The sequence below is a fragment of the Oncorhynchus mykiss genome, chromosome 1 (assembly GCF_057628025.1).
Source record: "Oncorhynchus mykiss isolate SJ-2025 chromosome 1, ASM5762802v1, whole genome shotgun sequence".
Lineage (NCBI taxonomy): Eukaryota > Metazoa > Chordata > Actinopteri > Salmoniformes > Salmonidae > Oncorhynchus > Oncorhynchus mykiss.
Genome location: NC_143022.1, coordinates 82,319,035 through 82,332,048, shown reverse-complemented (window position 1 = coordinate 82,332,048; position 13,014 = coordinate 82,319,035). Strand labels below are relative to the sequence as shown.

Genomic DNA, 13,014 nt, shown 5'->3' with positions numbered 1-13,014 from the left:
ACATTTTACATGATGTACAGTAGGTTTGCAGGTATAGTAGAGATGAATACATTTTACATGATGTACAGTAGGTTTGCAGGTACAGTAGAGGAATACATTTTACATGACCTACAGTAGGTTTGCAGGTATAGTAGAGATGAATACATTTTACATGTACAGTAGGTTTGCAGGTACAGTAGAGATTAATACATTTTACATGATGTACAGTAGAGATTAATACATTTTACATGACCTACAGTAGGTTTGCAGGTATAGTAGAGATTAATACATTTTACATGACCTACAGTAGGTTTGCAGGTACAGTAGAGATGAATACATTTTACATGACCTACAGTAGGTTTGCAGGTATAGTAGAGATGAATACATTTTACATGTACAGTAGGTTTGCAGGTACAGTAGAGATTAATACATTTTACATGTACAGTAGGTTTGCAGGTACAGTAGAGATGAATACATTTTACATGATGTACAGTAGGTTTGCAGGTACAGTAGAGATGAATACATTTTACATGATGTACAGTAGGTTTGCAGGTACAGTAGAGATTAATACATTTTACATGACCTACAGTAGGTTTGCAGGTACAGTAGAGGTGAATACATTTTACATGATGTACAGTAGGTTTGCAGGTACAGTAGAGATTAATACATTTTACATGTACAGTAGGTTTGCAGGTATAGTAGAGATGAATACATTTTACATGTACAGTAGGTTTGCAGGTATAGTAGAGATGAATACATTTTACATGTACAGTAGGTTTGCAGGTACAGTAGAGATGAATACATTTTACATGACCTACAGTAGGTTTGCAGGTACAGTAGAGATGAATACATTTTACATGATGTACAGTAGGTTTGCAGGTACAGTAGAGGTGAATACATTTTACATGATGTACAGTAGGTTTGCAGGTACAGTAGAGATTAATACATTTTACATGTACAGTAGGTTTGCAGGTATAGTAGAGATGAATACATTTTACATGTACAGTAGGTTTGCAGGTACAGTAGAGATTAATACATTTTACATGTACAGTAGGTTTGCAGGTATAGTAGAGATGAATACATTTTACATGACCTACAGTAGGTTTGCAGGTATAGTAGAGATGAATACATTTTACATGTACAGTAGGTTTGCAGGTACAGTAGAGATTAATACATTTTACATGATGTACAGTAGGTTTGCAGGTACAGTAGAGGAATACATTTTACATGATGTACAGTAGGTTTGCAGGTATAGTAGAGATGAATACATTTTACATGACCTACAGTAGGTTTGCAGGTACAGTAGAGATTAATACATTTTACATGATGTACAGTAGGTTTGCAGGTATAGTAGAGATGAATACATTTTACATGACCTACAGTAGGTTTGCAGGTACAGTAGAGATTAATACATTTTACATGATGTACAGTAGGTTTGCAGGTACAGTAGAGATGAATACATTTTACATGACCTACAGTAGGTTTGCAGGTACAGTAGAGATTAATACATTTTACATGATGTACAGTAGGTTTGCAGGTACAGTAGAGGAATACATTTTACATGACCTACAGTAGGTTTGCAGGTATAGTAGAGATGAATACATTTTACATGATGTACAGTAGGTTTGCAGGTATAGTAGAGATGAATACATTTTACATGACCTACAGTAGGTTTGCAGGTATAGTAGAGATTAATACATTTTACATGTACAGTAGGTTTGCAGGTATAGTAGAGATGAATACATTTTACATGTACAGTAGGTTTGCAGGTACAGTAGAGATGAATACATTTTACATGACGTACAGTAGGTTTGCAGGTACAGTAGAGATGAATACATTTTACATGACCTACAGTAGGTTTGCAGGTACAGTAGAGATTAATACATTTTACATGACCTACAGTAGGTTTGCAGGTACAGTAGAGATTAATACATTTTACATGATGTACAGTAGAGATGAATACATTTTACATGATGTACAGTAGGTTTGCAGGTACAGTAGAGATGAATACATTTTACATGACCTACAGTAGGTTTGCAGGTACAGTAGAGATGAATACATTTTACATGACCTACAGTAGGTTTGCAGGTATAGTAGAGGTGAATACATTTTACATGTACAGTAGGTTTGCAGGTACAGTAGAGATTAATACATTTTACATGTACAGTAGGTTTGCAGGTACAGTAGAGATGAATACATTTTACATGACCTACAGTAGGTTTGCAGGTACAGTAGAGATGAATACATTTTACATGATGTACAGTAGGTTTGCAGGTACAGTAGAGATGAATACATTTTACATGATGTACAGTAGGTTTGCAGGTACAGTAGAGATGAATACATTTTACATGACCTACAGTAGGTTTGCAGGTACAGTAGAGATGAATACATTTTACATGTACAGTAGGTTTGCAGGTATAGTAGAGGAATACATTTTACATGTACAGTAGGTTTGCAGGTATAGTAGAGGTGAATACATTTTACATGTACAGTAGGTTTGCAGGTACAGTAGAGGTGAATACATTTTACATGATGTACAGTAGGTTTGCAGGTACAGTAGAGATGAATACATTTTACATGACCTACAGTAGGTTTGCAGGTATAGTAGAGATGAATACATTTTACATGACCTACAGTAGGTTTGCAGGTACAGTAGAGATGAATACATTTTACATGATGTACAGTAGGTTTGCAGGTACAGTAGAGATTAATACATTTTACATGTACAGTAGGTTTGCAGGTACAGTAGAGATGAATACATTTTACATGACCTACAGTAGGTTTGCAGGTACAGTAGAGATTAATACATTTTACATGATGTACAGTAGGTTTGCAGGTACAGTAGAGATGAATACATTTTACATGACCTACAGTAGGTTTGCAGGTACAGTAGAGATGAATACATTTTACATGTACAGTAGGTTTGCAGGTATAGTAGAGGAATACATTTTACATGTACAGTAGGTTTGCAGGTATAGTAGAGGTGAATACATTTTACATGTACAGTAGGTTTGCAGGTACAGTAGAGATGAATACATTTTACATGTACAGTAGGTTTGCAGGTACAGTAGAGATTAATACATTTTACATGACCTACAGTAGGTTTGCAGGTACAGTAGAGATGAATACATTTTACATGACCTACAGTAGGTTTGCAGGTACAGTAGAGATGAATACATTTTACATGTACAGTAGGTTTGCAGGTACAGTAGAGATGAATACATTTTACATGACCTACAGTAGGTTTGCAGGTACAGTAGAGATGAATACATTTTACATGATGTACAGTAGAGATGAATACATTTTACATGTACAGTAGGTTTGCAGGTACAGTAGAGATGAATACATTTTACATGACCTACTGTAGATATGATTAAATACAGTGCACTGCAAAAGTATTGGGATAGTGCCACATTTTTTGTTTTGGCTCTGTACTACAGCACGTTTTGATTATTTTGTGGCCGATAGAAAGGAATGTCAAATAATGTAGTGTTTTTTTGGAGTCACTTTTATTGTAAATAAGAATAGAACATGTTTTTGAACACTTCTACATTAATGTGGATGCTACCATGATTACGGATTGTCCTGAATAATGATGAGTGAGAAAGTTAGACGCACAAATATCATACCCCCCCAAACATTTTTATCGTAATGCTGAGAGGTTAGCATGTCATGGTGGTATGATATTTGTGTGACTAACTTTCTCACTTATAATTATTCATGATTAATACAGGACTATCGGTATTCATGGTAGCATCCATATTAATGTAGCGATTTATAGAACAGGGGCGCAACTTTCACTGGGGACAGGGGGGAACATGTCCCCCCCACATTCTGAAATGGCATTTTTGTGCCACCTAGTTTTATCATTGAAATGTGATACAAAGGAAAGGGGGGATAGTTGTACAACTGAATGCCTTCAACTGAAATGTATCTTCCGCATTTAACCCAACCCCTCTGAATCAAATCAGGCAACGGTGTGCTTTAGGACCATGCGGACGCCTCTGACCAGTTTGGAGTGTTTATCCGAGAGGATAAAACAAATATACAGTACCAGTGAAAAGTTTGGACACACCTACTCATTCAAGGGTTATTTTATTTTATTTTGACTATTTTCTACATTGTAGAATAATAGTGAAGACATCAGCACTATGAAATAACACATGGAATTATGTAGTAACCAAAGAAGTGTTAAACAAATCAAAATATATATCTTAGATTCTTCAAAGTAGCCACCCTTTGACCTTGATGACAGCTTTAAACACTCTTGGCATTCTCTCAACCAGCTTCACCTGGAATGCTTTTCCAACAGTCTTGAAGGACTTCCCACATATGCTGAGCACTTGTTGGCTGCTTTTTCTTCCCTCTGCAGTCCAACTCATCCCAAACCATCTCAATTGGGTTGAGGTCAGGTGATTGTGGAGGCCAGGTCATCTGATGCAGCACTCCATCACTCTCCTTCTTGGTCAAATAGCCCTTACACAGCCTGGAGGTGTGTTGGGTCATTGCCCTTTTTTAAAGCCAAATGATAGTCCCAATGCTGGTTAAGTGTGCCTTGAATTCAAAATAAATCAGTGTCACCAGCAAAGCACCCCCACACCATCACACCTCTGCTTCACGGTGGGAACCACACATGCAGAGATCATCCGTTCACCTACTCTGCGTCTTACAAAGACACGGCGGTTGGACTCATCAGACCGAAGGACAGATTCCCACCGGTCTAATGTCCATTGCTCATGTTTCTTCGCCCAAGCAAGTCTCTTCTTAGTGGTTTCTTTGCAGCAATGATGGCCTGATTCACACAGTCTCCTCTGAACAGTTGATGTTGAGATGTGTCTGTTACTTGAACTCTGAAGTATTCATTTGGGCTGCAATTTCTGAGGCTGGTAACTCTAATGAAGTTATCCTCTGCAGCAGAGGTAAATCTGGGTCTTCCTTTCCTGTGGCGGTCCTCATGAGAGCCAGTTTCATCATAGCGCTTGATGGTTTTTGCGACTGCACTTGAAGAAACTTTCAAAGTTCTTGACATTGTCCACCCTGACTGACATTCACATCTTAAAGCAATGATGAACTTTAATTTATCATTGCTTATTTCAGCTGTTCTTACCATAATATCAAATCACATTTTATTTCTCACATGTGCCGAATACAACAGGTACAGTGAAATGCTTCCTTACAAGCTCTTAACCAACAATGCAGTTAAGAAAAAAAGAAGAGAAAAAAAAGAACAAAGTAACAAATAATTAAAGAGTAGCAATAAAATAACAATATGGACTTGGTCTTTTACCAAATAGGGCTGTCTTCTGTATACCACCCCTACCTTCCACAAATTCACTTTTAACAAGGCACACCTGTTAATTGAAATGCCTTCCAGGGTACTACCTCATGAAGCTGTTTGAGAGAATGCCAAGAGTGTGCAAATCTGTCATCAAGGCAAAGGGTAGCCACTTTTTAAAGAATCTCAAATATAAAATATATTTTGATGTAACTTTTTTTTGTCCCTCCCACTTCTAAAACCAAAGATGCTCCCCTGGTTTAGAAACATATTATATTCTTATTTACAATTAAAGTGACTCCAAAATGATACAATACATTACTTACCATTCATTTCTATTGGGCACAAAATAATCTTTAACACAACCAAAACAAACAGCAAATGCCTCCAACAAGTTTTGTAGAGTCACAAGCTTTATGTAATCATTGCAAGTTATGAATATGGTACCAAATACTAAACTTTGTGGATGTGCTCCATGAGGATACGCTTGTTCTTGAACACATTACCCTTCACCTTAAGGTAGAGACTGTGGTACATGTGCCTGTCAATCTTATGGGACTCCCTGTAGCGACGGAGAAGACGACGCAGGATTCTTATGCGACGCATCCAAGACAGCTTCTCTGGCATACGGGCGTTGGCTGTACCCTTTCTCTTACCGATTCTTGTGTGCCTTCACTTGCGACGCGCCAGCATGTTCTTACGGGCGCGAGAGTGCACCGTGACAGGCTTGCGGATGATAAGACCATCCTTTACCAGTTTACGGATCTGCTGGCGGGAGTTGGCGTTAGCAATCTCATTGGTCTCGTTGGGGTCCAGCCATACCTTCTTCTTGCCACAGCGCAGGACGCTAGAGGCAAGCCTCTTTTGAAGCCTGAGCATGCTCATGGCTGCTACTGCAAATCCAAATACTAAACTTTTGACTACTTTAATACACATAAGTGAATTTGGAGGGACTATGTACAAAAAGTCCTGTAATTTCTAAACGGTTCACCAGTTATGGATGAAATTGCCTTCTAATTAAAGCTGATAGTCTGCACTTTAACCTCAGTCATTGTATCATTCAAATCCAAAGTGGTGGAGTATAGATTAAACAAATAAAATAAAAATGTATAATTGTCCCAATACTTTTGTAGCTCACTGTAGGTATAATGAGCCTGGTAAAGTAGCTATGATGATTCTGTATAACATCAGTTTGTATCCAGGTAATGAGGATGTAGGCATGTGGTGTCCACACTCACAGCCTCCATTGAACAGTTGGCCAGCTCCATGCACAGGGTCTTCAGGGACCACACAAAGTTAAAGGTCAGGGGATGCGTCTGCTCCCAGCAGCTTACTAGCAGACGCACTTCGATGTTCCTCAGGATCAAGGCTTCACGAAGCATCCCGTCTATACGTGACCAGTATCTGCCAAGGTAGCAAAGAGTTACACACTAACTGTTTGGTAATTACAGGTCATTATACACAGTTACATCCTATCGGTTTCATTCTATCAGTTGTTATTGTATTGTATAAATGGGCGAACAATACAACACTAACAATAAGGTGATTAGGTGTTGTCAGTGTCAACAATAAGGTGATCAGGTGCTGTCAGTGTCAACAATAAGGTGATCAGGTGCTGTCAGTGTCAACAATAAGGTGATCAGGTGCTGTCAGTATCAACATGCTCACCTGTGAGCATTCCTGTTAGTGAGAGGCAGATAGTCTGTAATGGATATGTAGATGAACCTCTTGGCCTTTTGGATCACGTAGGATATGGCATCAAGGTCTCTGGTCCTGTCTTTAGGGCAGAAGACATCTGGAGAGCTCTGCCACAAGATAAGACTGTTAAATCATTGGAGAGTAGAGAACGGAGGCCCTCATGTCAATGCCAAGGCTTTACAGATGCAATGAATCATTGTCATTGTTGTCGTCCTCATATTGTTATCAAATCGTCGTCATCATCATCATCATCACCACCACCACCACCACCACTACCTCTTGGAACATATCTTTGTCCATTAGTATTCCAACAGCATCGTTACCTTCGCTCTACTTGTCTCTAACTGATCCTGTCTCTGTTCTTTATTTCTTGATATATAATAATAATATTCATTTAATTGGTAAAGCTCTTTTCTCACACCCAAGGTGCAATAAAATAAAAACAAAACAAAAAAACACAGACCATAGAACACAGACAACAATTTAAGCTATATACAGGTCTGGAGGACATGAGAACAGAATTAACAGAGGTCCTTGAAAGCTTTTCTGAACAGCACGGTCTTGAGCTGTGCCTGAAAGGAGGCCAGAGACTCTGCAGCCCTAATAGTGTCTGGAAGTGTGTTCCTCAGCCACGGAGCCGCGCAGCCTAAAGCCCTGTCACCCATAGGATGTGTGTGATGAGAAAAATGACAGATCACAGTTCCATGCTATCAATACTTCTGATGATTAACGTTCCCTCTGTTTTTCAGAAATGTTCATCGACTGGCCTAATTTACAACCAGCCGAATGTATGTTTTCTGTTGGAAGCAATGCAATTTTACATCCCGTTAGCGTACTTAAAACATCAGCTGATTAGTCATATCGAGCTGTATAAGACACAGCTTTTTTCACCCAACTGTCACCTCTCGTCAAAGTTCTTACTGTGGGAGGACATTGCAAATGTTTACATCATTTATATATCAAGACTAATGTAAAGGCTTTAACCAAGAAAAGTATTCAAATAGTATGCATAAATATTGGCAATTTATTATTGCTAGCAAGAAAACCCCCAAAGAATTCATAATCTCTGTAAACTATTCATTAATTTAGTATAAAATGAGCTTGTTTCAGAATTATACAAATTACTACTGATACAGAATGCTAAAAAATCATTTCAAGGCCCTTGTTAAAAGGTCACATCGTCCAGACAAACTGCTGTCTTTATGCATGAAGCCATGTGAGAGAACGATTAGTTGTCACTCACAGAGACAAAGACTTCAGCCTTGGTGTTGTTGAAGAGAAGTGGAAGGTTCTCATCTTTGTTCCACAGGGCGCTCAGCCTTTTGGACCACATGGACGGTATAAAGTCCTTATACTGCAGCTGCCAGTAGAGGTTGAATACCCTGTGCAGGTCCAGTGCCAGGCAACTACAGTTGTAGACGATGATGCCCAGTTCTTTCATCTGAGAGACAACAAAGCAACAGCACAGATGTTGTACGGTGTTAGCATGTGCCCCCAGGGTCTCCACCTATACCAAATCCTTACTTCACACATCTCTTCTCATCCTGCCTCCCCCTCCTCTTCTTCCATTCCCCCTTTTCCATTCCCTCTCCTACCATCTCCTACTCCCCACACTTCAATTTCCCCTTCTCCCTCCTGTCCTCTTTTTTGTTTCCTCTCCACAGCCCAGTGCTCCTCTCCCTTCCAGCCCTGAATCCTCCCCATCGTCTTCTGCCCTCCTCTGGCCCTGGACGAGGCAGGTAGTCCTCCAGGCCCTTCAAATCACCAAGCCTCTTCCATCCCTTCTCACAGCAGGGTTTCAAGTGATGCACTTCTCAAGCAAATGTTTATTTCAGTGAAGTGATAAAGATAGACGGGCTAGGTACAGCGAATGGGGTCACACTTTAAATCAACCTTTTGTACTTTTTCAGCTTTGAGCAGCACCACGTTCCCTTTTTGTCCTCACTCAATTAATTCAGTATTGTCCTTTCTCGTACGCACGTGAAAACGGTGACGTTTTCTGCCAACTATAAAAAGTTGCATCTCTTTTATATTCAGGATGTTTGTGCAACCTAAGCCAATTAATGGATGCTGTTCTCCTAGTGTAACTAGCAGTGTTTGAATAAATATTGATTCCAGAGTCATTGGACAAAAATCCCCAGAGATGATGGTTGTACACAGTACCCTCAAAGTGCCTGCAATATCAGACCTCAAAATGAAAACAGGTTTTGTGTACACAGTAGGTTGGTTAAGTGTTTACGTAATCAAGGTATGGAACATATTAGTCAGTATGAGGAGCACTCATAGGTGGACTGGTCTCATTGAATGGAGAATAAATGTTACAGAAATATACACAGGTGGCCTCCCGAGTGGTGCAGTGGTCTGAGGCACTGCATTGCAGTGCTAGCTGTGCCACTAGAGATTCTGGGTTTGAGTCCAGGCGCTGTCGCACACCCAAGGGGCGGTGCACAATTGGCCCAGCATCATCCGGGTTAGGGGAGGGTTTGGCCTGTCCCATCGCACACCATCGACTCCTGTGACGGGCCGGGCACAGTGCACGCTGGCACGGTCGCCGGGTGTATGGTGTTTCCACCAACACATTGGTGCGGCTAGCTTCCTGGTTAAGTAGGCATTGTGTCAATAAGCAGTGTGGCTTGGTTGGGTTTCAGAGGACGCACGGCTCTCGACTGTCGCCTCACCCGAGTCCGTCCGGGAGTTGCAGCGATGAGACAAGACTGTAACTACCAATTGGATACCACAAAATTGGGGAGAAAAAGGGGTAAAAAAAAGAAAGAAATATACACAGGTAGGTAATTTAATGGAGTGAATCTACTAAGATACCGTGGACAGTGATCGCCAGTCCATGGTGGCGCTGCCGATGTAGATGTGCTGCCTGTCCACCACCCAGAAAGAAGAGTGCAGAAAGCCTTTGGTCAGGGCTGTCATGTTAATGTAGTGTACCTCACCTACACAGGTAGGAAAAGACAGAATCGACAGAGATAGAAATCAGTGCTGTGAAAAAGTATTTGCACCCTTTCTGATTCTCCATTTTTGCATATTTTTGATACAGAATGTTATTGCAACACCAGGGTTGTGGGTTCGATTCCCACGGGGGACCAGTATGAAAATGCAGTCGCTCTGGATAGGAGCGTCTGCTAAATGACGTAAATATAATCAGATCTTCAACCTAATATTAGATAAAGGGAACCTGAGTTTACAAATAACCCCAAAAAGGTATACTTATTTTATTTATTTAATTAACAATGTAATGCAACACCCAATTCCACTGTGTGAAAAGTAATTGCTCCCTTACACTCAATAGCTGGCCGTGCCAACTTTAACTGCAATAACTGCAACCAAATGCTTCCTGTAGTTGTTGATCAGTCTCTAACATCGCTGTGGAGGAATTCTGGTCCACTCTTGCATGCAGAACTGCTTAAACTCAGCAACATTTGTGGGTTTTCAAGCATGAACTGCTCATTTCAAGTCCTGCCACAACATCTCAATTGGGATTAGGTCTCGACTTTGATCAGACCATTCCAGGAACTGATAATATTTAGTATCAAAATATCCAAAAGTAGAGAAAAATAGAATGATGGCAAATACTTTTTCACAGCAATGTATGTTAATATTGCATGTAAGATTAGTCATGATGTAATATCCCTCATTGAGATAAAAGTGCCGAGACCATTTTGTAGATACTGTAGTGAACGGTGGGGCAGGGAAGCGAACCTGGGTCTCAAGTGTGAACGGGAAGGCAAGTTCCTGTGCTTTGACTACTCAGACCCCTGACACGTCCAGGCCGTGCGTTCCTCACAGCCGTCATCCCACTTCTGACACCATTGTAGCGAATGGCGACGGAGGGAAGCAAACCCGGGTCACTGGTGTGAAATACAAACACCCTACCCATCCTGTCAACAGGCATCACCACAGCAATGGGGTTAACCCTATTGGTGCATTGCATAAGGGTGTGTGCCTTTTAAGTCGCTTCCCTGACACACCGTTCACTACCCAGTATTTTCTATAAAATGGCAATATACTGTATACGGAATGTAAATGTCACTGTAGCTCTGGTCTTGTGGTTGACAACATGACTCACTGTGACGAGACAGGCTCTTCAGCTCTGAAGAGTTGATCATTCCACTGGCTATCTTCAAATTGATTCCCTTCTTCTTCAGCCCCTGCAGTCTTTGCAGCAAAGCCTGACCCTGTAACCAAGAACACAATCAATTGGATCACCATAGGTCAGGGGTAGGCAACTAAATTCAGCCGCGGGCTGATTTGTCAAAGCGGGTTTCGGGGGCCGAAACGTAATTATAATAATTTGTACACTGCAAAATGACCACAAGTAAGCTCAAAAATATATTGCATTTGAAACTAACAATCATTTCATACCAAGATTACATTGAGACACAATCATACACTACCTGACCAAAAGTATGTGGACACCTGCTCATCAAACATCTCATTCCAAAATCATGGGCATTAATATGGAGTTGGTCTCCCCTTTACTGCTATAACAGCCTCCACTCTTCTGGGATGGCTTTCCACTAGATGTTGGAACATTGCCCCAGGGACTTGCTTCCATTTAGGCACAAGAGCATTAGAGAGGTCGGGCACTGATGTTGGGCGATTAGGCCTGGCTCGCAGTCGGCGTTCCAATTCATCCCAAAGGTGTTTGATGGGGTCAGGGCTATGTTCAGGCCAGTCAAGTTCTTCCACACTGATCTCGACAAACCATTTCTGTATGGACCTCGCTTTGTGCACGGGGGCATTGTCATGCAGAAACAGTAAAGGGCCTTCCCAAAACTGTTGCCAAAGTTGGAAGCACAGAATCGTCTAGAATGTCATTGTATGCTGTAGCGTTAAGATTTCACTTCACTGGAACTAAGGGGCCTAGCTTGAACCATGAACAACAGCCCCAGACTATTATTACTCCTCCACCAAACCTGGCACTATGGGGCAGGTAGCGTTCTCCTGGCATCAGTGTAAACGCGTCAGTCGGACTGCCAGATGGTGAAGCATGATTCATCACTACAGAGAACGCTTTTCCACTGCTCCAGAGTCCAATGGCGGCGAGCTTTACGCCACTCCAGCCGAGGCTTGCCATTGCGCATGGTGATCTTAGACTTGTATGCGTCTGCTCGGTAATGGAAACCCATTTCATGAAGCTCCCGACGAACAGTTATTGTACGGTTGTTGCTTCCAGAAGAGGTTTGGAACTCGGTAGTGAGTGTTGCAACCGAGGACAGACGTTTTTTACGCGCTACGCACTTCAGCACTAGGCAGTCCCGTCCTGTGAGCTCGTGTGGCCTACCACTTCACGACTGAGCCGTTGTTGCTCCTAGACATTTCTACTTCACAGTCGACCGGGACAGCTCTAGCAGGGCAGAAGTGTGACAAACTGACTTGTCACGTTGAAAGTCACTGAGCTCTTCAGTAAGGCCATTCTACTGCCAATGTTTGTCTATGGCGATTGCATGGCTGAGTGCAATCTATACACCTGTCAGCAACGGGTGTGGCTGAAATAGCCAAATCCACTAATTTGAAGGGGTGCCCACATACTTTTGTATATATAGTGTATAGTTTTTATTTCGTGGGAATAGTTGGGAACAGATTTCCTAAAGATTTTTTTGTTTGTTGCTGAATTGTGATTATAGTAAAAAAAAAATACCTAAACCAAAAATGCATTTTATTTTAATGTCAATTTTAACATTGGGCCAGGCTCCAGCAATTATAATTGTGTAGGCCAGAGGGCCCCCAAGTGCAATTTCTCTCCAGTTAAACTGCCAAGGGGTGCCATTAGACCTAATGAACTAAATGGCAGTGGGTAGATACAGGGGTTGTCCAAACCTCAACGCTGCCATTATAGCCAAACCCCTGTGTAACCTTAGCCTCAGTGTAAGCATGAGTGTTTTAGTGCTGAAGTCACAGCAGCTGGAATAAGGTGAACAAGATATGTATACATGTATACATACTCCCTGGATACAGCTGTTTCTTATTTATTGTTTTCTTTATTATATACTTTTTTTAAATTATTATTTTATTTTATTAATAAGTGCACTGTTGGATAGAGCTCGCAG

General features: G+C 41.0%; 1 protein-coding gene and 1 pseudogene across 1 annotated transcript in view; both read right to left on the bottom strand.

Moving 5' to 3' along the window:
* LOC110530018 (inactive phospholipase D5) overlaps positions 1 to 13,014 on the bottom strand; it is a 62,050-nt gene that overhangs the window by 6,743 nt on the left and 42,293 nt on the right. Inside the window, exons 4-8 of the mRNA XM_021612778.3 lie at positions 11,031 to 11,139; positions 9,773 to 9,897; positions 8,196 to 8,393; positions 6,923 to 7,059; positions 6,493 to 6,658 (exon numbers count right to left, since the gene is read on the bottom strand). Coding sequence (XP_021468453.1) covers positions 6,493 to 6,658; positions 6,923 to 7,059; positions 8,196 to 8,393; positions 9,773 to 9,897; positions 11,031 to 11,139 — 735 coding nt within the window. The remainder of the gene's footprint in view (positions 1 to 6,492; positions 6,659 to 6,922; positions 7,060 to 8,195; positions 8,394 to 9,772; positions 9,898 to 11,030; positions 11,140 to 13,014) is intronic.
* LOC110530025 (large ribosomal subunit protein eL19 pseudogene) lies at positions 5,708 to 6,175 on the bottom strand (annotated as a pseudogene).